The sequence below is a fragment of the Oncorhynchus keta genome, unplaced genomic scaffold (genome assembly GCF_023373465.1).
Source record: "Oncorhynchus keta strain PuntledgeMale-10-30-2019 unplaced genomic scaffold, Oket_V2 Un_scaffold_4335_pilon_pilon, whole genome shotgun sequence".
NCBI lineage: Eukaryota > Metazoa > Chordata > Actinopteri > Salmoniformes > Salmonidae > Oncorhynchus > Oncorhynchus keta.
In genome coordinates, this window is record NW_026290940.1 from 87501 (window position 1) to 115000 (window position 27500).

At 42.9% G+C, this 27500-nt stretch overlaps 1 protein-coding gene across 1 annotated transcript in view; it reads left to right on the plus strand.

Moving 5' to 3' along the window:
* LOC127928864 (CUB and sushi domain-containing protein 3) overlaps positions 1-27500 on the plus strand; it is a gene marked incomplete at its 3' end in the record, with an annotated part of 197949 nt that overhangs the window by 71088 nt on the left and 99361 nt on the right. Inside the window, 4 exon segments of the mRNA XM_052516415.1 lie at positions 1241-1367; positions 12479-12681; positions 15751-15945; positions 24878-25013. Coding sequence (XP_052372375.1) covers positions 1241-1367; positions 12479-12681; positions 15751-15945; positions 24878-25013 — 661 coding nt within the window.

Consider the following 27500-nt stretch of genomic DNA (forward strand, 5'->3'; position numbering starts at 1 on the left):
CATTCCATTACCAGGCCCAAGGAGAAAGGGGCTTTACTCCATTCCATTACCAGGCCCAAGGAGAAAGGGGCTTTACTCCATTCCATTACCAGGCCCAAGGAGAAAGGGGCTTTACTCCATTCCATTACCAGGCCCAAGGAGAAAGGGGCTTTACTCCATTCCATTACCAGGCCCAAGGAGAAAGGGGCTTTACTCCATTCCATTACCAGGCCCAAGGAGAAAGGGGCTTTACTCCATTCCATTACCAGGCCCAAGGAGAAAGGGGCTTTACTCCATTCCATTACCAGGCCCAAGGAGAAAGGGGCTTTACTCCATTCCATTACCAGGCCCAAGGAGAAAGGGGCTTTACTCCATTCCATTACCAGGCCCAAGGAGAAAGGGGCTTTACTCCATTCCATTACCAGGCCCAAGGAGAAAGGGGCTTTACTCCATTCCATTACCAGGCCCAAGGAGAAAGGGGCTTGACACCATTCCATTACCAGGCCCAAGGAGAAAGGGGCTTTACTCCATTCCATTACCAGGCCCAAGGAGAAAGGGGCTTTACTCCATTCCATTACCAGGCCCAAGGAGAAAGGGGCTTTACTCTAGGATGTACTAACCGCTAGTCCTTTGTATTCAGATCTCTATTCTGTTTTTTTGTATTCTTCTTGTTGAATAACTGGGAATAGTCTGATTTGACAAGTCTGCCAGTTGTGTTTGCATTGATTTCTTTAATACCATTTTCCCTCAAGGGAACTGTTCTGTTGTTTAGATGTTGGATGTTGACCAGGTCGGGTGACCTGTTAGTGACCTGTTTTTGGTGTGTGTGTTTCTGTGTGTGTGTGTTTCTGTGTGTGTGTGTGTGTGTGTTTCTGTGTGTGTTTCTGTGTGTGTGTGTGTGTGTGTGTGTGTGTGTGTGTGTGTGTGTGTGTGTGTGTGTGTGTGTGTGTGTGTGTGTGTGTGTGTGTGTGTGTGTGTGTGTGTGTGTGTGTTTCTGTGTGTGTGTGTGTTTCTGTGTGTGTGTGTTTCTGTGTGTGTGTTTCTGTGTGTGTGTTTCTGTGTGTGTGTGTTTCTGTGTGTGTGTGTTTCTGTGTGTGTGTGTGTTTCGTGTGTGTGTGTTTCTGTGTGTGTGTGTTTCTGTGTGTGTGTGTGTTTCTGTGTGTGTGTGTTTCTGTGTGTGTGTGTTTCTGCGTGTGTGTGTGTGTTTCTGTGTGTGTGTGTGTTTCTGTGTGTGTGTGTTTCTGTGTGTGTGTGCCTCCAGCGGAGTGTGGCGGTAGGTTCAAAGGTGAGTCTACAGGCCGCATCCTGTCTCCTGGATATCCCTTTCCTTACGACAACAACCTGCGCTGTACCTGGACCATCACTGTCAACTCTGGCAACATCGTCAGGTAGCTACTTCAAATATAGAATTGGAATCGGATATTAACTTTTTTTTTTACCACAAAATGAATAGGCAAAATGGGGTACCCTTGTCTGGTACCATACAGAACCATTTCTATGTTAATGTATTACAAAACAGTCCTGCTGTTGTTTCAGATAACATCTTGGTTAACATCTTGGTTAACATCTTGATTAACATCTTGGTTAACATCTTGGTTAACATCTTGATTAACATCTTGGTTAACATCTTGGTTAACATCTTGGTTAACATCTTGGTTAACATCTTGTCAAATATTTACTTACTTTTATCATTAAATTATGATTCATAATGCACAGTTTGGTCTTGGTTAACATTTGATTAACATATTGGTTAACATCTTGGTATGTACATCTTGATTAGGCATCAGAGTTTCCTTAGCTGGTAATCTTGGATTAACATTTGGAGGTGGCATTCAGAGTTAACATCTTGATTAGCTGGTATTGGCTTTGATTAACATAGGCATCAGAGTTTCTTGATTAACATCTTTAACATCTTGATTAAGCTCTTGGTTAACATCTTGGTTAACATCTTGGTTAACATCTCAGAGTTTATCTGATTAACATTGGCTTTGGAGGTATGTAGGCATCAGAGTTTCCTTAGCTGGTAATTGGCTTTGGAGGTATGTAGGCATCAGAGTTTCCATTAAATTATGATTTAGCTGGTAATTGGCTTTGGAGGTATGTAGGCATCAGAGTTTCCTTAGCTGGTAATTGGCTTTGGAGGTATGTAGGCATCAGAGTTTCCTTAGCTGGTAATTGGCTTTGGAGGTATGTACTGTAGGCATCAGAGTTTCCTTAGCTGGTAATTGGCTTTGGAGGTATGTAGGCATCAGAGTTTCCCTTAGCTGGTAATTGGCTTTGGAGGTATGTACTGTACCCATCAGAGTTTCCCTTAGCTGGTAATTGGCTTTGGAGGTATGTACTGTACCCATCAGAGTTTCCCTTAGCCGGTAATTGGCTTTGGAGGTATGTACTGTACCCATCAGAGTTCCCTTAGCTGGTAATTGGCTTTGGAGGTATGTACTGTACCCATCAGAGTTTCCCTTAGCCGGTAATTGGCTTTGGAGGTATGTACTGTACCCATCAGAGTTCCCTTAGCTGGTAATTGGCTTTGGAGGTATGTACTGTACCCATCAGAGTTTCCTTAGCTGGTAATTGGCTTTGGAGGTATGTACTGTACCCATCAGAGTAGCTGGTATTGGCTTTGGAGGTATGTACTGTACCCATCAGAGTTTCCCTTAGCTGGTAATTGGCTTTGGAGGTATGTAGGCATCAGAGTTCCCTTAGCTGGTAATTGGCTTTGGAGGTATGTACTGTACCCATCAGAGTTTCCTTAGCTGGTAATTGGCTTTGGAGGTATGTACTGTACCCATCAGAGTTCCCTTAGCTGGTAATTGGCTTTGGAGGTATGTAGACATCAGAGTTTCCCTTAGCTGGTAATTGGCTTTGGAGGTATGTAGGCATCAGAGTTTCCTTAGCTGGTAATTGGCTTTGGAGGTATGTACTGTACCCATCAGAGTTCCCTTAGCTGGTAATTGGCTTTGGAGGTATGTACTGTACCCATCAGAGTTCCCTTAGCTGGTAATTGGCTTTGGAGGTATGTAGGCATCAGAGTTTCCCTTAGCCGGTAATTGGCTTTGGAGGTATGTACTGTACCCATCAGAGTTCCCTTAGCTGGTAATTGGCTTTGGAGGTATGTAGGCATCAGAGTTTCCTTAGCTGGTATTGGCTTTGGAGGTATGTACTGTACCCATCAGAGTTTCCCTTAGCCGGTAATTGGCTTTGGAGGTATGTAGGCATCAGAGTTTCCTTAGCTGGTAATTGGCTTTGGAGGTATGTAGGCATCAGAGTTTCCTTAGCTGGTAATTGGCTTTGGAGGTATGTACTGTACCCATCAGAGTTCCCTTAGCTGGTAATTGGCTTTGGAGGTATGTAGGCATCAGAGTTTCCCTTAGCCGGTAATTGGCTTTGGAGGTATGTACCCATCAGAGTTCCCTTAGCTGGTAATTGGCTTTGGAGGTATGTACTGTACCCATCAGAGTTTCCCTTAGCTGGTAATTGGCTTTGGAGGTATGTACTGTACCCATCAGAGTTTCCCTTAGCTGGTAATTGGCTTTGGAGGTATGTACCCATCAGAGTTTCCTTAGCTGGTAATTGGCTTTGGAGGTATGTACTGTACCCATCAGAGTTCCCTTAGCTGGTAATTGGCTTTGGAGGTATGTAGGCATCAGAGTTTCCCTTAGCTGGTAATTGGCTTTGGAGGTATGTATGTACCCATCAGAGTTCCCTTAGCTGGTAATTGGCTTTGGAGGTATGTACTGTACCCATCAGAGTTTCCCTTAGCTGGTAATTGGCTTTGGAGGTATGTACTGTACCCATCAGAGTTTCCCTTAGCTGGTAATTGGCTTTGGAGGTATGTACTGTACCCATCAGAGTTCCCTTAGCTGGTAATTGGCTTTGGAGGTATGTACTGTAGGCATCAGAGTTCCCTTAGCTGGTAATTGGCTTTGGAGGTATGTACTGTATGCATCAGAGTTTCCCTTAGCTGGTAATTGGCTTTGGAGGTATGTACTGTAGGCATCAGAGTTTCCTTAGCTGGTAATTGGCTTTGGAGGTATGTACTGTACCCATCAGAGTTCCCTTAGCTGGTAATTGGCTTTGGAGGTATGTACTGTACCCATCAGAGTTTCCTTAGCTGGTAATTGGCTTTGGAGGTATGTACTGTACCCATCAGAGTTTCCCTTAGCTGGTAATTGGCTTTGGAGGTATGTACTGTAGGCATCAGAGTTCCCTTAGCTGGTAATTGGCTTTGGAGGTATGTACTGTAGGCATCAGAGTTTCCCTTAGCTGGTAATTGGCTTTGGAGGTATGTACTGTACCCATCAGAGTTTCCCTTAGCTGGTAATTGGCTTTGGAGGTATGTACTGTACCCATCAGAGTTCCCTTAGCTGGTAATTGGCTTTGGAGGTATGTACTGTAGGCATCAGAGTTCCCTTAGCTGGTAATTGGCTTTGGAGGTATGTACTGTATGCATCAGAGTTTCCCTTAGCTGGTAATTGGCTTTGGAGGTATGTACTGTAGGCATCAGAGTTTCCTTAGCTGGTAATTGGCTTTGGAGGTATGTAGGCATCAGAGTTTCCTTAGCTGGTAATTGGCTTTGGAGGTATGTACTGTAGGCATCAGAGTTCCCTTAGCTGGTAATTGGCTTTGGAGGTATGTACTGTACCCATCAGAGTTCCCTTAGCTGGTAATTGGCTTTGGAGGTATGTATGCATCAGAGTTTCCCTTAGCTGGTAATTGGCTTTGGAGGTATGTACTGTATGCATCAGAGTTTCCCTTAGCCGGTAATTGGCTTTGGAGGTATGTACTGTATGCATCAGAGTTTCCCTTAGCCGGTAATTGGCTTTGGAGGTATGTACTGTATGCATCAGAGTTTCCCTTAGCTGGTAATTGGCTTTGGAGGTATGTACTGTGCATCAGAGTTTCCCTTAGCTGGTAATTGGCTTTGGAGGTATGTATGCATCAGAGTTTCCTTAGCTGGTAATTGGCTTTGGAGGTATGTACTGTACCCATCAGAGTTTCCCTTAGCTGGTCATTGGCTTTGGAGGTATGTACTGTATGCATCAGAGTTTCCTTAGCTGGTAATTGGCTTTGGAGGTATGTAGGCATCAGAGTTTCCCTTAGCTGGTAATTGGCTTTGGAGGTATGTAGGCATCAGAGTTCCCTTAGCTGGTAATTGGCTTTGGAGGTATGTAGGCATCAGAGTTCCCTTAGCTGGTATTGGCTTTGGAGGTATGTACCCATCAGAGTTTCCCTTAGCTGGTAATTGGCTTTGGAGGTATGTACTGTAGGCATCAGAGTTCCCTTAGCTGGTAATTGGCTTTGGAGGTATGTAGGCATCAGAGTTTCCCTTAGCTGGTAATTGGCTTTGGAGGTATGTATGCATCAGAGTTTCCCTTAGCTGGTAATTGGCTTTGGAGGTATGTACTGTACCGATCAGAGTTTCCTTAGCTGGTAATTGGCTTTGGAGGTATGTACTGTAGGCATCAGAGTTCCCTTAGCTGGTAATTGGCTTTGGAGGTATGTACCCATCAGAGTTCCCTTAGCTGGTAATTGGCTTTGGAGGTATGTACATGTTTCCCTTAGCATGGCACCCATCAGAGTTTCCTTAGCTGGTAATTGGCTTTGGAGGTATGTACTGGTAGGCATCAGAGTTTCCTTAGCTGGTAATTGGCTTTGGAGGTATGTAGGCATCAGAGTTTCCTTAGCTGGTAATTGGCTTTGGAGGTATGTACTGTATGCATCAGAGTTTCCTTAGCTGGTAATTGGCTTTGGAGGTATGTAGGCATCAGAGTTTCCTTAGCTGGTAATTGGCTTTGGAGGTATGTAGGCATCAGAGTTTCCTTAGCTGGTAATTGGCTTTGGAGGTATGTAGGCATCAGAGTTTCCTTAGCTGGTAATTGGCTTTGGAGGTATGTAGGCATCAGAGTTTCCTTAGCTGGTAATTGGCTTTGGAGGTATGTAGGCATCAGAGTTTCCTTAGCTGGTAATTGGCTTTGGAGGTATGTACTGTATCCATCAGAGTTTCCTTAGCTGGTAATTGGCTTTGGAGGTATGTACTGTACCCATCAGAGTTCCCTTAGCTGGTAATTGGCTTTGGAGGTATGTACTGTACCCATCAGAGTTTCCCTTAACTGGTAATTGGCTTTGGAGGTATGTACTGTATGCATCAGAGTTCCCTTAGCTGGTAATTGGCTTTGGAGGTATGTAGGCATCAGAGTTCCCTTAGCCGGTAATTGGCTTTGGAGGTATGTACTGTATGCATCAGAGTTTCCCTTAGCTGGTAATTGGCTTTGGAGGTATGTACTGTATGCATCAGAGTTCCCTTAGCCGGTAATGGCTTTGGAGGTATGTACCCATCAGAGTTTTTTAGCTGGTAATTGGCTTTGGAGGTATGTACCCATCAGAGTTTCCTTAGCTGGTAATTGGCTTTGGAGGTATGTATGTAGTTTTTAGCTGGTAATTGGCTTTGGAGGTATGTACCCATCAGAGTTTCTTAGCTGGTAATTGGCTTTGGAGGTATGTATGCATCAGAGTTTCCTTAGCTGGTTTGGCTTTGGAGGTATGTACTTAGGCATCAGAGTTTCCAGCTGGTAATTGGCTTTGGAGGTATGTAGACATCAGAGTTTCCTTAGCTGGTAATATGGCTTTGGAGGTATGTAGGCATCAGAGTTTTTAGCTGGTAATTGGCTTTGGAGGTATGTAGGCATCCTTAGCTGGTAATTGGCTTTGGAGGTATGTACCCATCAGAGTTTCCCTTAGCTGGTAATTGGCTTTGGAGGTATGTACACATCAGAGTTCCCTTAGCTGGTATTGGCTTTGGAGGTATGTAGGCATCCAGAGTCCTAGCTGGTAATTGGCTTTGGAGGTATGTAGGCATCAGAGTTCCCTTAGCTGGTAATTGGCTTTGGAGGTATGTACTGTACCCATCAGAGTTTCCTTAGCCGGTAATTGGCTTTGGAGGTATGTACTGTAGGCATCAGAGTTTCCTTAGCTGGTAATTGGCTTTGGAGGTATGTACTGTAGGCATCAGAGTTTCCCTTAGCTGGTAATTGGCTTTGGAGGTATATGTACCCATCAGAGTTCCCTTAGCCGGTAATTGGCTTTGGAGGTATGTACTGTAGGCATCAGAGTTCCCCTTAGCTGGTAATTGGCTTTGGAGGTATGTACTGTAGGCATCAGAGTTTCCTTAGCCGGTAATTGGCTTTGGAAACTGTATGCATCAGAGTTTCCTTAGCTGGTAATTGGCTTTGGAGTTATGTACTGTATGCATCAGAGTTTCCTTAGCCGGTTATTGACTTTGGAGGTATGTAGGCATCAGAGTTTCCCTTAGCTGGTAATTGGCTTTGGAGGTATGTAGGCATCATTTATGTAGGCATCAGAGTTACCCTTAGCTGGTATTGGCTTTGGATATGTACTGTACCCATCAGAGTTTCCTTAGCCGGTAATTGGCTTTGGAGGTATGTACTGTAGGCATCAGAGTTTCCCTTAGCTGGTAATTGGCTTTGGAGGTATGTACTGTAGGCATCAGAGTTTCCCTTAGCTGGTAATTGGCTTTGGAGGTATGTACCCATCAGAGTTCCCTTAGCCGGTAATTGGCTTTGGAGGTATTCTGTAGGCATCAGAGTTCCCTTAGCTGGTAATTGGCTTTGGAGGTATGTACTGTAGGCATCAGACCAAATGGCTTTGGAGGTATGTACTGTAGGCATCAGAGTTTCATTTAGCTAAATTGGCTTTGGAGGTATGTACTTTGCAAGAGTTTCCTTAGCTCTTGTGGCTTTGGAGGTATGTACTGTATGCAAACGGTAATTGACTTTGGAGGTATGTAGGCATCAGAGTTTCCTTAGCTGGTAATTGGATTTGGAATTATGTACTGTATGCATCAGAGTTTCCTTAGCTGGTAATTGGCTTTGGAGGTATGTAGGCATCAGAGTTTCCCTTAGCTGGTAATTGGCTTTTGGAGGTATGTATGCATCAGAGTTTCCTTAGCTGGTAATTGGCTTTGGAGGTATGTACTGTATGCATCAGAGTTTCCTTCGCTGGTAATTGGCTTTGGAGGTATGTAGGCATCAGAGTTTCCCTTAGCTGGTAATTGGCTTTGGAGGTATGTACTGTACCCATCAGAGTTCCCTTAGCTGGTAATTGGCTTTGGAGGTATGTATGCATCAGAGTTTCCCTTAGCTGGTCATGGCTTTGGAGGTATGTACTGTACCCATCAGAGTTTCCCTAGCTGGTAATTGGCTTTGGAGGTATGTAGGCATCAGAGTTTCCCTTAGCTGGTAATTGGCTTTGGAGGTATGTAGGCATCAGAGTTTCCTTAGCTGGCATTGGATTTGGAGGTATGTAGGCATCAGAGTTCCCTTAGCTGGTAATTGGCTTTGGAGGTATGTACTGTATGCATCAGAGTTTCCCTTAGCTGGTAATTGGCTTTGGAGGTATGTACTGTAGGCATCAGAGTTTCCTTAGCTGGTAATTGGCTTTGGAGGTATGTAGGCATCAGAGTTCCCTTAGCTGGTAATTGGCTTTGGAGGTATGTACTGTATGCATCAGAGTTTCCTTAGCTGGTAATTGGCTTTGGAGGTATGTACTGTATGCATCAGAGTTTCCTTAGCTGGTAATTGGCTTTGGAGGTATGTAGGCATCAGAGTTTCCCTTAGCTGGTAATTGGCTTTGGAGGTATGTACTGTATGCATCAGAGTTTCCTTAGCTGGTAATTGGCTTTGGAGGTATGTACTGTATGCATCAGAGTTTCCTTAGCTGGTAATTGGCTTTGGAGGTATGTAGGCATCAGAGTTTCCCTTAGCTGGTAATTGGATTTGGAGGTATGTACTGTATGCATCAGAGTTTCCTTAGCTGGTAAGTGGCTTTGGAGGTATGTACTGTATGCATCAGAGTTTCTTAGCTGGTAATTGGCTTTGGAGGTATGTAGGCATCAGAGTTTCCCTTAGCTGGTAATTGGCTTTTGGAGGTATGTATGCATCAGAGTTTCCTTAGCTGGTAATTGGCTTTGGAGGTATTTACTGTATGCATCAGAGTTTCTTAGCTGGTAATTGGCTTTGGAGGTATAGGCATCAGAGTTTCCTTAGCTGGTAATTGGCTTTGGAGGTATGTAGTACCCATCAGAGTTCCCTTAGCTGGTAATTGGCTTTGGAGGTATGTACTGTATGCATCAGAGTTTCCTTAGCTGGTAATTGGCTTTGGAGGTATGTACTGGGCATCAGAGTTTCCTTAGCTGGTAATTGGCTTTGGAGGTATGTACCCATCAGAGTTTCCTTAGCTGGTAACTTTGGAGGTATGTACTGTATGCATCAGAGTTTCCTTCTAGCTGGTATTGGCTTTGGAGGTATGTACTGTATGCATCAGAGTTTCCTTAGCTGGTAATTGGCTTTGGAGGTATGTAGGCATCAGAGTTTCCTTAGCTGGTAATTGGCTTTGGAGGTATGTACTGTATGCATCAGAGTTTCCTTAGCTGGTAATTGGCTTTGGAGGTATGTACTGTACCCATCAGAGTTCCCTTAGCTGGTAATTGGCTTTGGAGGTATGTACTGTATGCATCAGAGTTTCCTTAGCTGGTAATTGGCTTTGGAGGTATGTACTGTATGCATCAGAGTTTCCTTAGCTGGTAATTGGCTTTGGAGGTATGTACTGTACCCATCAGAGTTTCCCTTAGCTGGTAATTGGCTTTTGGAGGTATGTACTGTAGGCATCAGAGTTTCCCTTAGCTGGTAATTGGCTTTGGAGGTATGTATGCATCAGAGTTTCCTTAGCTGGTAATTGGCTTTGGAGGTATGTACTGTACCCATCAGAGTTTCCCTTAGCTGGTCATTGGCTTTGGAGGTATGTACTGTATGCATCAGAGTTTCCTTAGCTGGTAATTGGCTTTGGAGGTATGTAGGCATCAGAGTTTCCCTTAGCTGGTAATTGGCTTTGGAGGTATGTACCCATCAGAGTTCCCTTAGCTGGTAATTGGCTTTGGAGGTATGTACTGTACCCATCAGAGTTTCCTTAGCTGGTAATTGGCTTTGGAGGTATGTAGGCATCAGAGTTTCCCTTAGCTGGTAATTGATTTGGAGGTATGTACTGTATGCATCAGAGTTTCCTTAGCTGGTAATTGGCTTTGGAGGTATGTACTGTATGCATCAGAGTTTCCTTAGCTGGCAATTGGCTTTGGAGGTATGTAGGCATCAGAGTTTCCCTTAGCTGGTAATTGGCTTTGGAGGTATGTACTGTATGCATCAGAGTTTCCTTAGCTGGTAATTGGCTTTGGAGGTATGTACTGTATGCATCAGAGTTTCCTTAGCTGGTAATTGGCTTTGGAGGTATGTACTGTAGGCATCAGAGTTTCCTTAGCTGGTAATTGGCTTTGGAGGTATGTAGGCATCAGAGTTTCCCTTAGCTGGTAATTGGCTTTGGAGGTATGTACTGTATGCATCAGAGTTTCCCTTAGCTGGTAATTGGCTTTGGAGGTATGTAGGCATCAGAGTTTCCTTAGCTGGTAATTGGCTTTGGAGGTATGTAGGCATCAGAGTTTCCTTAGCTGGTAATTGGCTTTGGAGGTATGTAGGCATCAGAGTTTCCCTTAGCTGGTAATTGGCTTTGGAGGTATGTATGCATCAGAGTTTCCCTTAGCTGGTAATTGGCTTTGGAGGTATGTACTGTACCGATCAGAGTTTCCTTAGCTGGTAATTGGCTTTGGAGGTATGTACTGTAGCCATCAGAGTTTCTTAGCTGGTAATTGGCTTTGGAGGTATGTATGCATCATGAGTTTCCCTTAGCTGGTAATTGGCTTTGGAGGTATGTAGGCATCAGAGTTTCCTTAGCTGGTAATTGGCTTTGGAGGTATGTACCCATCAGAGTTTCCTTAGCTGGTAATTGGCTTTGGAGGTATGTACTGTAGGCATCAGAGTTTCCTTAGCTGGTAATTGCCGGCTTTTGACCGGTAAGAAAATATGAGCCAATAAATAAAATTGTTGCCAAATTGAGTTGAAGAAAAAACAATCCCATTGCAAAACAATGCTTTTTATTCATTGTTGAAATATCATTCGATGGCAATACATTTGACCGCCATGTTTATCGGTCTATCGGTTCATTTGCTACATTTTGTATAATTAAATTGGGTCGTGTGTATTTTATTTCGTTAGTCATCATGTATCTTATTTATCACATGAGCACAGCATACAGAGCCTGTTTTGAGCTGAATATCACTTGTCAGACTTCTCCAGGTCCTGCAGCTCCTCAGCTCGTTGCTCCTGGTAATATCCCACCGTAGAAACACTCAGACAGTTATTTTATAAAGACTTCTCCAGGTCCTGCAGCTCCTCAGCTCGTTGCTCCTGGGGCGGCAGGGTAGCCTAGTGGTTAGAGCGTTGAACTAGTAACCGGAATCCCCGAGCTGACAAATCTGATAAATCTGTCGTTCTGCCCCTGAACAGGCAGTTAACCCACTGTTCCTAGGCCGTCATTGAAAATAAGAATTTTTTCTTAACTGACTTGCCTGGTTAAATAAAGATAAAATAAAAAAAATATCCCACCAGTTATTTTATAAAGACTTCCTCATATGCCGTTGAAACCAACATTTCTTTCCTGTTCTATTGGTTTTTATATAAACGTTTTTTTTTTCTTCATTTGTCCAGAAAGTCAAAGGCACAAAATCCTTCAGTCATATTATCAACCCGTCTTAGTTGATGCATCTTTAGGTTCCCCGCCTCTTTCTAACGTTCTAACTGAGATCTCTGTCACATTTGAAACCGTTCGCATCAGGATATGGTGTTTTCCCCACGAATTGCATTTTGGGAAAATGTTTGAAAGTGATGTTTTATTGGGCAGCTTTCACGACAGGAAATTACACGTTCTATGAAGATGAATTACCATAATCTACATATGATTTCTGTCAGTCTGAGCACCGTGTGGTGGACACCCTAATGGGTTACGCAAACCAAATGGCTACGGGGGTCAGATCATTTACTAAAAATGGGCTTTAAATTAAAAAAAAAATCCTAGTCATCTTGTCCGGCGGCACATTTTACATAACGAAAACCCTGGTACTCATCTACCTTTTTTTTTTTTTTACCATAAAATTAAAATGAAGAAAAATTAAAATGGGGCATCCTTCTCCGGTATCTCACATATCAATGTGTTAGCCTTATTGTTTCATGCTTTACTCAGAACCAAGTCATTAAAGATTCAGAATACACAGTAGGTGACTGCCTGTAGAGGTACTGTACTTTCTCTCATCATTTCGGTCGTTGCCTGACTGTGGAGTCGGTTTTGTCTAATCAGATCCTTCCCAACTGGCCCCTCCAGTTCCTGGCACCAGTCGAAGGGAAGGTGTGAATAGTTTTCAGACGGTTTGTCCTGCCAGACACTTGGTGATAAGAGTAAACAGAAAATGCATACAACCTCAAGCGAATACAGATAGAATATTAATATTTTATAATTTGAAATCGGTGTTGTCTTGGCCAAAATCTTTTTTTTAAATTTTTTTTTAATCCGATTTATTAAATCCCGTCCTCCCTAAAAGCCTCCAGTTCCTGGCGTTCGACACAGAGGCATCTCACGACATCCTGGAGGTTTGGGACGGACCAGCGGAAAATGGGATGTCTCTGAGGGAGGTGTCTGGCTCCCTGCTCCCCGACGGGATACACAGCACCCTGAACGTCGTCACCGTTCAGTTCCAGACTGACTTCTACATCACCAAGTCTGGCTTCGCCATTGACTTCTCCAGTGAGTGTTTCAAGAAGAATAGCTGGCAGTTTCTAGAGTGACAAGAAACAAGAGCATTTATTCATTCTATTTACTTTCAACTCTGTACTATTTGGTCTCATATGAACTGGGAAGCTAACGGGTCTCATATGAACTGGGAAGCTAACGGGTCTCATATGAACTGGGAAGCTAACGGGTCTCATATGAACTGGGAAGCTAACGGGTCTCATATGAACTGGGAAGCTAACGGGTCTCATATGAACTGGGAAGCTAACGGGTCTCATATGAACTGGGAAGCTAACGGGTCTCATATGAACTGGGAAGCTAACGGGTCTCATATGAACTGGGAAGCTCACGGGTCTCATATGAACTGGGAAGCTAACGGGTCTCATATGAACTGGGAAGCTAACGGGTCTCATATGAACTGGGAAGCTAACTGGTCTCATATGAACTGGGAAGCTAACGGGTCTCATATGAACTGGGAAGCTAACTGGTCTCATATGAACTGGGAAGCTAACGGGTCTCATATGAACTGGGAAGCTAACTGGTCTCATATGAACTGGGAAGCTAACTGGTCTCATATGAACTGGGAAGCTAACTGGTCTCATATGAACTGGGAAGCTCACGGGTCTCATATGAACTGGGAAGCTAACGGGTCTCATATGAACTGGGAAGCTAACTGGTCTCATATGAACTGGGAAGCTAACGGGTCTCATATGAACTGGGAAGCTAACTGGTCTCATATGAACTGGGAAGCTAACTGGTCTCATATGAACTGGGAAGCTAACGGGTCTCATATGAACTGGGAAGCAAACGGGTCTCATATGAACTGGGAAGCTAACGGGTCTCATATGAACTGGGAAGCTAACGGGTCTCATATGAACTGGGAAGCTAAAGGGTCTCATATGAACTGGGAAGCTAACGGGTCTCATATGAACTGGGAAGCTAACGGGTCTCATATGAACTGGGAAGCTAACTGGTCTCATATGAACTGGGTCTCATATGAACTGGGAAGCTAACTGGTCTCATATGAACTGGGAAGCTAACGGGTCTCATATGAACTGGGAAGCTAACGGGTCTCATATGAACTGGGAAGCTAACGGGTCTCATATGAACTGGGAAGCTAAAGGGTCTCATATGAACTGGGAAGCTAACGGGTCTCATATGAACTGGGAAGCTAACAGGTCTCATATGAACTGGGAAGCTAACGGGTCTCATATGAACTGGGAAGCTAACGGGTCTCATATGAACTGGGAAGCTAACGGGTCTCATATGAACTGGGAAGCTAACGGGTCTCATATGAACTGGGAAGCTCACGGGTCTCATATGAACTGGGAAGCTAACGGGTCTCATATGAACTGGGAAGCTAACGGGTCTCATATGAACTGGGAAGCTAACGGGTCTCATATGAACTGGGAAGCTAACGGGTCTCATATGAACTGGGAAGCTAACGGGTCTCATATGAACTGGGAAGCTAACGGGTCTCATATGAACTGGGAAGCTAACGGGTCTCATATGAACTGGGAAGCTCACGGGTCTCATATGAACTGGGAAGCTAACGGGTCTCATATGAACGAACTGGGAAGCTCACGGGTCTCATATGAACTGGGAAGCTAACGGGTCTCATATGAACTGGGAAGCTAACGGGTCTCATATGAACTGGGAAGCTAACGGGTCTCATATGAACTGGGAAGCTAACGGGTCTCATATGAACTGGGAAGCTAACGGGTCTCATATGAACTGGGAAGCTAACGGGTCTCATATGAACTGGGAAGCTCACGGGTCTCATATGAACTGTGTTAGCTAACGGGTCTCATATGAACTGGGAAGCTAACGGGTCTCATATGAACTGGGAAGCTAACGGGTCTCATATGAACTGGGAAGCTAACGGGTCTCATATGAACTGGGAAGCTAACTGGTCTCATATGAACTGGGAAGCTAACGGGTCTCATATGAACTGGGAAGCTAACGGGTCTCATATGAACTGGGAAGCAAACGGGTCTCATATGAACTGGGAAGCTAACGGGTCTCATATGAACTGGGAAGCTAACGGGTCTCATATGAACTGGGAAGCAAACGGGTCTCATATGAACTGGGAAGCTAACGGGTCTCATATGAACTGGGAAGCTCACGGGTCTCATATGAACTGGGAAGCTAACGGGTCTCATATGAACTGGGAAGCTAACGGGTCTCATATGAACTGGGAAGCTAACTGGTCTCATATGAACTGGGAAGCTAACGGGTCTCATATGAACTGGGAAGCTAACGGGTCTCATATGAACTGGGAAGCTAAAGGGTCTCATATGAACTGGGAAGCTAACGGGTCTCATATGAACTGGGAAGCTAAAGGGTCTCATATGAACTGGGAAGCTAACAGGTCTCATATGAACTGGGAAGCTAACTGGTCTCATATGAACTGGGAAGCTAACTGGTCTCATATGAACTGGGAAGCTAACTGGTCTCATATGAACTGGGAAGCTAACGGGTCTCATATGAACTGGGAAGCTAACGGGTCTCATATGAACTGGGAAGCTAACGGGTCTCATATGAACTGGGAAGCTAACGGGTCTCATATGAACTGGGAAGCTAAAGGGTCTCATATGAACTGGGAAGCTAACGGGTCTCATATGAACTGGGAAGCTAACGGGTCTCATATGAACTGGGAAGCTAACGGGTCTCATATGAACTGGGAAGCTAACGGGTCTCATATGAACTGGGAAGCTAACTGGTCTCATATGAACTGGGAAGCTAACTGGTCTCATATGAACTGGGAAGCTAACTGGTCTCATATGAACTGGGAAGCTAACGGGTCTCATATGAACTGGGAAGCTAACGGGTCTCATATGAACTGGGAAGCTAACGGGTCTCATATGAACTGGGAAGCTAACGGGTCTCATATGAACTGGGAAGCTAACGGGTCTCATATGAACTGGGAAGCTAACGGGTCTCATATGAACTGGGAAGCTAACAGGTCTCATATGAACTGGGAAGCTAACGGGTCTCATATGAACTGGGAAGCTAACTGGTCTCATATGTCTGCTGTGTGTCCTTCGGCTGTTGCGTAACGTCATGTCTGCCGTGTGTCTCCAGGTTCAGTGGCGACAGCCTGCAGAGATCCAGGCCTGCCTATGAACGGCAGTCGTCACGGAGATGGGAGAGAACCAGATGACACGGTGACCTTCTCCTGTGATCCAGGATATGAGCTGCAGGGAGAGAGCAAGATCACCTGCATCCAAGTGGACAACAGATACTACTGGCAGCCCAGCCCTCCCACTGCATTGGTGAGGATTTACTACTATACTATACTATACTATACTATACTATACTACTGGCAGCCCAGCCCTCCCAGCTGCATTGGTGAGGATTTACTACTGTACTATACTGATCTATACTATACTATACTATACTATACTATACTATACTATACTATACTATACTACTGGCAGCCCAGCCCTCCCAGCTGCATTGGTGAGGATTTACTACTGTACTATACTGATCTATACTATACTATACTATACTATACTATACTATACTATACTATACTATACTGATCTATACTATACTATACTACTGGCAGCCCAGCCCTCCCAGCTGCATTGGTGAGGATTTACTACTGTACTATACTGATCTATACTATACTATACTATACTATACTATACTATACTATACTGATCTATACTATACTATACTATACTACTGACAGCCCAGCCCTCCCAGCTGCATTGGTGAGGATTTACTACTGTACTATACTATACTATACTATACTATACTATACTATACTATACTATACTACTGACAGCCCAGCCCTCCCAGCTGCATTGGTGAGGATTTACTACTGTACTATACTGATCTATATACTATACTATACTATACTATACTACTGGCAGCCCAGCCCTCCCAGCTGCATTGGTGAGGATTTACTACTGTACTATACTGATCTATACTATACTATACTATACTATACTATACTATACTATACTACTGGCAGCCCAGCCCTCCCAGCTGCATTGGTGAGGATTTACTACTGTACTATACTGATCTATACTATACTATACTATACTATACTATACTATACTATACTACTGGCAGCCCAGCCCTCCCAGCTGCATTGGTGAGGATTTACTACTGTACTATACTGATCTATACTATACTATACTATACTATACTATACTATACTATACTATACTATACTACTGGCAGCCCAGCCCTCCCAGCTGCATTGGTGAGGATTTACTACTGTACTATCTATACTATAATGATCTATACTATACTATACTATACTATACTATACTATACTATACTATACTACTGGCAGCCCAGCCCTCCCAGCTGCATTGGTGAGGATTTACTACTGTACTTATCTATACTATAATGATCTATACTATACTATACTATACTATACTATACTATACTACTGGCAGCCCAGCCCTCCCAGCTGCATTGGTGAGGATTTACTACTGTACTATACTATACTATACTATACTATACTATACTATACTATACTACTGGCAGCCCAGCCCTCCCAGCTGCATTGGTGAGGATTTACTACTGTACTATACTATCTATACTATACTATACTATACTATACTATACTATACTATACTATACTATACTACTGGCAGCCCAGCCCTCCCAGCTGCATTGGTGAGGATTTACTACTGTACTATACTGATCTATACTATACTATACTATACTATACTATACTATACTACTACAGCCCAGCCCTCCCAGCTGCATTGGTGAGGATTTACTACTGTACTATACTGATCTATACTATACTATACTATACTATACTATACTATACTACTATACTACTGGCAGCCCAGCCCTCCCAGCTGCATTGGTGAGGATTTACTACTGTACTATACTATACTATACTATACTATACTATACTATACTACTGGCAGCCCAGCCCTCCCAGCTGCATTGGTGAGGATTTACTACTGTACTATACTGATCTATACTATACTATACTATACTATACTATACTATACTACTGGCAGCCCAGCCCTCCCAGCTGCATTGGTGAGGATTTACTACTGATCTATACTATACTACTATACTATACTATACTATACTATACTATACTATACTACTGGCAGCCCAGCCCTCCCAGCTGCATTGGTGAGGATTTACTACTGTACTATCTATACTATACTATACTATACTATACTATACTATACTATACTATACTATACTATACTATACTATACTATACTACTGGCAGCCCAGCCCTCCCAGCTGCATTGGTGAGGATTTACTACTGTACTATACTGATCTATACTATACTATACTATACTATACTATACTATACTATACTACTGGCAGCCCAGCCCTCCCAGCTGCATTGGTGAGGATTTACTACTGTACTATACTATACTATACTATACTATACTACTACTATAGCCCTCCCAGCTGCATTGGTGAGGATTTACTACTGTACTATACTGATCTATACTATACTATACTATACTATACTATACTATACTATACTATACTACTGGCAGCCCAGCCCTCCCAGCTGCATTGGTGAGGATTTACTACTGTACTATACTATACTATACTATACTGGCAGCCCAGCCCTCCCAGCTGCATTGGTGAGGATTTACTACTGTACTATACTGATCTATACTATACTATACTATACTATACTATACTATACTATACTACTGGCAGCCCAGCCCTCCCAGTTGCATTGGTGAGGATTTACTACTGTACTATACTGATCTACACTATACTATACTACTGGCAGCCCAGCCCTCCCAGCTGCATTGGTGAGGATTTACTACTGTACTATACTGATCTATACTATACTATACTATACTATACTACTGGCAGCCCAGCCCTCCCAGCTGCATTGGTGAGGATTTACTACTGTACTTATCTATACTATAATGATCTATTATACTATACTATACTATACTATACTATACTATACTACTGGCAGCCCAGCCCTCCCAGCTGCATTGGTGAGGATTTACTACTGTACTATACTATACTATACTATACTATACTATACTATACTATACTATACTACTGGCAGCCCAGCCCTCCCAGCTGCATTGGTGAGGATTTACTACTGTACTATACTGATCTATACTATACTATACTATACTATACTATACTATACTATACTATACTACTGGCAGCCCAGCCCTCCCAGCTGCATTGGTGAGGATTTACTACTGTACTATACTGATCTACACTATACTATACTATACTATACTATACTATACTATACTATACTATACTACTGGCAGCCCAGCCCTCCCAGCTGCATTGGTGAGGATTTACTACTGTACTATACTGATCTACACTATACTATACTATACTATACTATACTATACTATACTATACTATACTATACTACTGGCAGCCCAGCCCTCCCAGCTGCATTGGTGAGGATTTACTACTATACTATACTATACTATACTATACTATACTATACTATACTATACTATACTACTGGCAGCCCAGCCCTCCCAGTTGCATTGGTGAGGATTTACTACTGTACTATACTGATCTACACTATACTATACTATACTATACTATACTATACTATACTATACTATACTACTGGCAGCCCAGCCCTCCCAGCTGCATTGGTGAGGATTTACTACTGTACTATACTGATCTATACTATACTATACTATACTATACTACTGGCAGCCCAGCCCTCCCAGCTGCATTGGTGAGGATTTACTACTGTACTTATCTATACTATAATGATCTATACTATACTATACTATACTATACTATACTATACTATACTATACTATACTACTGGCAGCCCAGCCCTCCCAGTTGCATTGGTGAGGATTTACTACTGTACTATACTGATCTACACTATACTATACTACTGGCAGCCCAGCCCTCCCAGCTGCATTGGTGAGGATTTACTACTGTACTATACTGATCTATACTATACTATACTATACTATACTACTACTGGCAGCCCAGCCCTCCCAGCTGCATTGGTGAGGATACTATACTATACTGATCTATACTATACTATACTATACTATACTATACTACTGGCAGCCCAGCCCTCCCAGCTGCATTGGTGAGGATTTACTACTGTACTTATCTATACTATAATGATCTATACTATCTATACTATACTATACTATACTATACTATACTATACTACTGGCAGCCCAGCCCTCCCAGTTGCATTGGTGAGGATTTACTACTGTACTATACTGATCTACACTATACTATACTACTGGCAGCCCAGCCCTCCCAGTTGCATTGGTGAGGATTTACTACTGTACTATACTGATCTACTACTATACTATACTATACTATACTATACTATACTATACTATACTACTGGCAGCCCAGCCCTCCCAGCTGCATTGGTGAGGATTTACTACTGTACTATACTGATCTATACTATACTATACTATACTATACTATACTATACTATACTATACTATACTATACTATACTATACTATACTATACTATACTATACTATACTATACTATACTATACTATACTATACTACTGGCAGCCCAGCCCTCCCAGCTGCATTGGTGAGGATTTACTACTACACTATACTATACTATACTATACTATACTATACTATACTATACTGATCTATACTATACTATACTACTGGCAGCCCAGTACTGTACTGTACGTATATATACTATACTATACTATACTGTACTGAGCTATACTATACTACGCTGTTCTATACTGTACTCTACTGTACTGATAAATACTATACCGTACTATACTGTACTGTACTGATCTATACAATACGTGCTGTTCTATACAATACTGTACTATACTGTACTTATCTATACTATACTGTACTGTGCTATACTGTACTTATTTATTATATCCTGTACTTATATATACTATACCATACTATACTCTACTATACTATAATATTCTGTATTATAGCATACTATAGTATAATATACTTTACTATGCTATGCTATAATATACTATACTATACTATACTATACCATACTATACTATACTATACTATACTATACTATACTATACTATACTACTGGCAGACTATCCCACCCAGATGTATTGGTGGGGCTGTATATGAAATATAGCTGGTTTATCAGCCCTCCATCTGTATTGGTGGGGCTGTACATTACACGCTAAAAGGAATATATCTGTGGTTGTTCTGTTTTTCATCGTCAGGGGTTTCAAAGACAGGCTCCTAGGAACTGAACGAGGGGTTATTCCGTTTAACACTACAGCGAGAGTTATTCTGTCTTCAGGCTGTAGCAGCGAGCCTCCTAAACGCCAGGTCTTCCTTGTAAAAGAGGTCTTCTGACCTCACTGGGACTTCCTGGATAAATCCAATAAAACATCTATGATAACAATATATATATATATATATACTACTAGGAATATAACTGAGTTTATTCTGCGAAGCTTTCTGCAATAGTGGGGCATTCAAAGGTCCTTTTTCAACCCCGTTTTGGTGGATATAACAGGGGTCAGTCTGTATAACAGGGGTCAGTCTGTATAACAGGGGTCAGTCTATATTAATGAAACACTACTGGGGATATAACAGGGGTCAGTCTGTATAACAGGGGTCAGTCTGTATAACAGGGGTCAGTCTGTATTAATGGGGTCAGTCTGTATTTATGGGGTCAGTCTGTATAACAGGGGTCAGTCTGTATTAATGGGGTCAGTCTGTATTAATGGGGTCAGTCTGTATAACAGCGGTCAGTCTGTATAACAGGGGTCAGTCTGTATAACAGGGGTCAGTCTGTATTAATGGGGTCAGTCTGTATAACAGGGGTCAGTCTGTATAACAGGGGTCAGTCTGTATAACAGGGGTCAGTCTATATTAATGAAACGCTACTGGGGATATAACAGGGGTCAGTCTGTATTAATGGGGTCAGTCTGTATAACAGGGGTCAGTCTATATTAATGAAACACTACTGGGGATATAACAGGGGTCAGTCTGTATTAATGGGGTCAGTCTGTATAACAGGGGTCAGTATGTATAACAGCGGTCAGTCTGTATAACAGGGGTCAGTCTGTATTAATGGGGTCAGTCTGTATTAATGGGGTCAGTCTGTATAACAGGGGTCAGTCTGTATTAATGGGGTCAGTCTGTATTAATGGGGTCAGTCTGTATAACAGCGGTCAGTCTGTATAACAGGGGTCAGTCTGTATAACAGGGGTCAGTCTGTATTAATGGGGTCAGTCTGTATAACAGGGGTCAGTCTGTATAACAGCGGTCAGTCTGTATAACAGGGGTCAGTCTGTATAACAGGGGTCAGTCTATATTAATGAAACGCTACTGGGGATATAACAGGGGTCAGTCTGTATTAAAGGGGTCAGTCTATATTAATGAAACACTACTGGGGATATAACAGGGGTCAGTCTGTATTAATGGGGTCAGTCTGTATAACAGGGGTCAGTCTGTATAACAGCGGTCAGTCTGTATAACAGGGGTCAGTCTGTATAACAGGGGTCAGTCTATATTAATGAAACGCTACTGGGGATATAACAGGGGTCAGTCTGTATTAAAGGGGTCAGTCTGTATAACAGGGGTCAGTCTATATTAATGAAACACTACTGGGGATATAACAGGGGTCAGTCTGTATTAATGGGGTCAGTCTGTATAACAGGGGTCAGTCTGTATAACAGGGGTCAGTCTGTATAACAGGGGTCAGTCTGTATAACAGGGGTCAGTCTATATTAATGAAACACTACTGGGGATATAACAGGGGTCAGTCTGTATAACAGGGGTCAGTCTGTATTAATGGGGTCAGTCTGTATTAATGAGACACTACTGGGGATATAACAGGGGTCAGTCTGTATTAATGGGGTCAGTTATTATTTTTTATTTTAATTTTACCTTTATTTAACCAGGCAAGTCAGTTAAGAACACATTCTTATTTTCAATGACGGCCTGGGAACAGTGGGTTAACTGCCTGTTCAGGCAGATTTGTACCTTGTCAGCTCGGGGGTTTGAACTCACAACCTTCCGGTTACTAATCCAACGCTCTAACCACTAGGCTACGCTGCCGCCCCGTTATTAAACCCTATTAAACCCTGATAGGGATATTAAACCCTGTTAGGGATATTAAACCCTGCTAGGGATATTAAACCCTGATAGGGATATTAAACCCTGCTAGGGATATTAAACCCTGATAGGGATATTAAACCCTATTAAACCCTGATAGGGATATTAAACCCTGATAGGGATATTAAACCCTATTAAACCCTGATAGGGATATTAAACCCTATTAAACCCTGATAGGGATATTAAACCCTGATAGGGATATTAAACCCTATTAAACCCTGATAGGGATATTAAACCCTATTAAACCCTGATAGGGATATTAAACCCTGATAGGGATATTAAACCCTGATAGGGATATTAAACCCTATTAAACCCTGATAGGGATATTAAACCCTATTAAACCCTGATAGGGATATTAAACCCTGATAGGGATATTAAACCCTGATAGGGATATTAAACCCTGATAGGGATATTAAACCCTGCTAGGGATATTAAACCCTGATAGGGATATTAAACCCTGATAGGGATATTAAACCCTGATAGGGATATTAAACCCTGATAGGGATATTAAACCCTGATAGGGATATTAAACCCTGATAGGGATATTAAACCCTATTAAACCCTGATAGGGATATTAAACCCTGATAGGGATATTAAACCCTATTAAACCCTGATAGGGATATTAAACCCTGATAGGGATATTAAACCCTGATAGGGATATTAAACCCTATTAAACCCTGATAGGGATATTAAACCCTGATAGGGATATTAAACCCTGATAGGGATATTAAACCCTGATAGGGATATTAAACCCTGATAGGGATATTAAACCCTGATAGGGACATTAAACCCTATTAAACCCTGATAGGGATATTAAACCCTATTAAACCCTGATAGGGATATTAAACCCTGATAGGGATATTAAACCCTGATAGGGACCCTATTAAACCCTGATAGGGATATTAAACCCTGATAGGGATATTAAACCCTGATAGGGATATTAAACCCTGATAGGGATATTAAACCCTATTAAACCCTGATAGGGATATTAAACCCTGATAGGGATATTAAACCCTGATAGGGATATTAAACCCTGATAGGGACATTAAACCCTATTAAACCCTGATAGGGATATTAAACCCTGATAGGGATATTAAACCCTGATAGGGACATTAAACCCTATTAAACCCTGATAGGGATATTAAACCCTGATAGGGATATTAAACCCTGATAGGGATATTAAACCCTATTAAACCCTGATAGGGATATTAAACCCTGATAGGGATATTAAACCCTGATAGGGATATTAAACCCTATTAAACCCTGATAGGGATATTAAACCCTGATAGGGACATTAAACCCTATTAAACCCTGATAGGGATATTAAACCCTGATAGGGATATTAAACCCTATTAAACCCTGATAGGGATATTAAACCCTATTAAACCCTGTTAGGGATATTAAACCCTATTAAACCCTGCTAGGGATATTAAACCCTGATAGATATATTAAACCCTATTAAACCCTATTAAACCCTGATAGGGATATTAAACCCTATTAAACCCTGATAGGGATATTAAACCCTATTAAACCCTGATAGGGATATTAAACCCTATTAAACCCTGCTAGGGATATTAAACCCTGATAGATATATTAAACCCTATTAAACCCTGATAGGGATATTAAACCCTATTAAACCCTGATAGGGATATTAAACCCTGATAGGGATATTAAACCCTGATAGGGATATTAAACCCTGATAGGGATATTAAACCCTGCTAGGGATATTAAACCCTATTAAACCCTGATAGGGATATTAAACCCTGATAGGGATATTAAACCCTGATAGGGATATTAAACCCTGCTAGGGATATTAAACCCTGATAGGGATATTAAACCCTGATAGGGATATTAAACCCTATTAAACCCTGATAGGGATATTAAACCCTGATAGGGATATTAAACCCTATTAAACCCTGATAGGGATATTAAACCCTGATAGGGATATTAAACCCTGATAGGGATGTTTTATAGTTGTATTATTCTGTCTTGAAAACCACCGGTGTGGTTAAAGAGGTTAACGGCACCGTGACCAGGACATATTAAAACCACTACATTATGTTGTACTGTATATTTTGAACATTGTGTGTGTGTGTGTGTGTGTGTGTGTGTGTGTGTGTGTGTGTGTGTGTTTCTGCAGCTCCCTGTGGGGGTAATGTAACAGGATCATCAGGATTCATCCTCTCCCCCAACTTCCCCCTCCCCTACCCGCACAGCAAAGACTGCGATTGGCTGATCGCTGTCCACTCAGACTACGTCATATCACTGGCTTTTATCAGGTAAGGAATGAATGAATGAATGAATGAATGAATGAATGAATGAACGAAAGAACGAACGAATAAATGAACGAACGAACGAATAAATGAACGAACGAATGAATGAACGAACGAACAAATAAATGAACGAACGAACGAACGAATGAATGAACGAATCAATGAATCAATGAATGAATCAATGAATGAACGAATCAATGAACGAATGAATGAACGAATGAATGAACGAACAAAGAATTGAATGAATGAATGAATTCAATTCAGGTAATCGTCTGAACTGAAACACACCAGAGAGACGAACAGCTGAGAGCAGAAGGGTGTCTGCAGTCTGTTAGAGATCACCTGCTGGGGGTTGATGAACTGAAACACACCAGAGAGACGAACAGCTGAGAGCAGAGGGGTGTCTGCAGTGTGTTAGAGATCACCTGCTGGGGGTTGATGAACTGAAACACACCAGAGAGACGAAAGCTGAGAGCAGAGGGGTGTCTGCAGTCTGTTAGAGATCACCTGCTGGGGTTGATGAACTGAAACACACCAGAGAGACGAACAGCTGAGAGCAGAGGGGTGTCTGCAGTGTGTTGATCACCTGCTGGAGGTTGATGAACTGAGACGAACAGCTGAGAGCAGAGGGGTGTCTGCAGTCTGTTAGAGATCACCTGCTGGGGTTGATGAACTGTGTGTGAAACACACCAGAAAGACGAACAGCTGAGAGCAGAGGGGTGTCTGCAGTCTGTTAGAGATCACCTGCTGGAGGTTGATGAACTGAAACACACCAGAGAGACGAACAGCTGAGAGCAGTCTGCAGTCTGTTAGAGATCACCTGCTGGGGGTTGATGAACTGAAACACACCAGAGAGACGAACAGCTGAGATCAGAGGGGGTGTCTGCAGTCTGTTAGAGATCACCTGCTGGAGGTTGATGAATGAAACAACCTGAACACAGCTGAGAGCAGAAGGGTGTCTGCAGTCAGAGATCACCTGCTGGAGGTTGATGAACTGAAACACACCAGAGAGACGAACAGCTGAGAGCAGAGGGGTGTCTGCAGTGTGTTAGAGATCACCTGCTGGGGGTTGATGAACTGAAACACACCAGAGAGACGAACAGCTGAGAGCAGAGGGGTGTCTGCAGTGTGTTAGAGATCACCTGCTGGGGGTTGATGAACTGAAACACACCAGAGAGACGAACAGCTGAGAGCAGAAGGGTGTCTGCAGTCTGTTAGAGATCACCTGCTGGGGTTGATGAACTGAAACACACCAGAGAGACGAACAGCTGAGAGCAGAGGGGTGTCTGCAGTCTGTTAGAGATCACCTGCTGGGGTTGATGAACTGAAACACACCAGAGAGACGAACAGCTGAGAGCAGAAGGGTGTCTGCAGTCTGTTAGAGATCACCTGCTGGAGGTTGATGAACTGAAACACACCAGAGAGACGAACAGCTGAGAGCAGAAGGGTGTCTGCAGTCTGTTAGAGATCACCTGCTGGAGGTTGATGAACTGAAACACACCAGAGAGACGAACAGCTGAGAGCAGAAGGGTGTCTGCAGTCTGTTAGAGATCACCTGCTGGAGGTTGATGAACTGAAACACACCAGAGAGACGAACAGCTGAGAGCAGAAGGGTGTCTGCAGTCTGTTAGAGATCACCTGCTGGGGGTTGATGAACTGAAACACACCAGAGAGACGAACAGCTGAGAGCAGAAGGGTGTCTGCAGTCTGTTAGAGATCACCTGCTGGGGGTTGATGAACTGAAACACACCAGAGAGACGAACAGCTGAGAGCAGAAGGGTGTCTGCAGTCTGTTAGAGATCACCTGCTGGGGGTTGATGAACTGAAACACACCAGAGAGACGAACAGCTGAGAGCAGAAGGGTGTCTGCAGTCTGTTAGAGATCACCTGCTGGGGGTTGATGAACTGTGGGAGATTCAACATGTAGAAAGACATGAAAGTTACCGTTCCTCTCTACTGGTATCTGAGTCATGATGTTACTGTGGTGTGGTGTTCCTCTCTACTGGTATCTGAGTCATGATGTTACTGTGGTGTGGGGTTCCTCTCTACTGGTATCTGAGTCATGATGTTACTGTGGTGTGGTGTTCCTCTCTACTGGTATCTGAGTCATGATGTTACTGTGGTGTGGGGTTCCTCTCTACTGGTATCTGAGTCATGATGTTACTGTGGTGTGGGGTTCCTCTCTACTGGTATCTGAGTCATGATGTTACTGTGGTGTGGTGTTCCTCTCTACTGGTATCTGAGTCATGATGTTACTGTGGTGTGGTGTTCCTCTCTACTGGTATCTGAGTCATGATGTTACTGTGGTGTGGGGTTCCTCTCTACTGGTATCTGAGTCATGATGTTACTGTGGTGTGGGGTTCCTCTCTACTGGTATCTGAGTCATGATGTTACTGTGGTGTGGTGTTCCTCTCTACTGGTATCTGAGTCTGGTTCCTCTCAAGGTTTGTTCCTGTCATGTAGCTGATGTCTTGGCTCTTTCTATTGGGGATT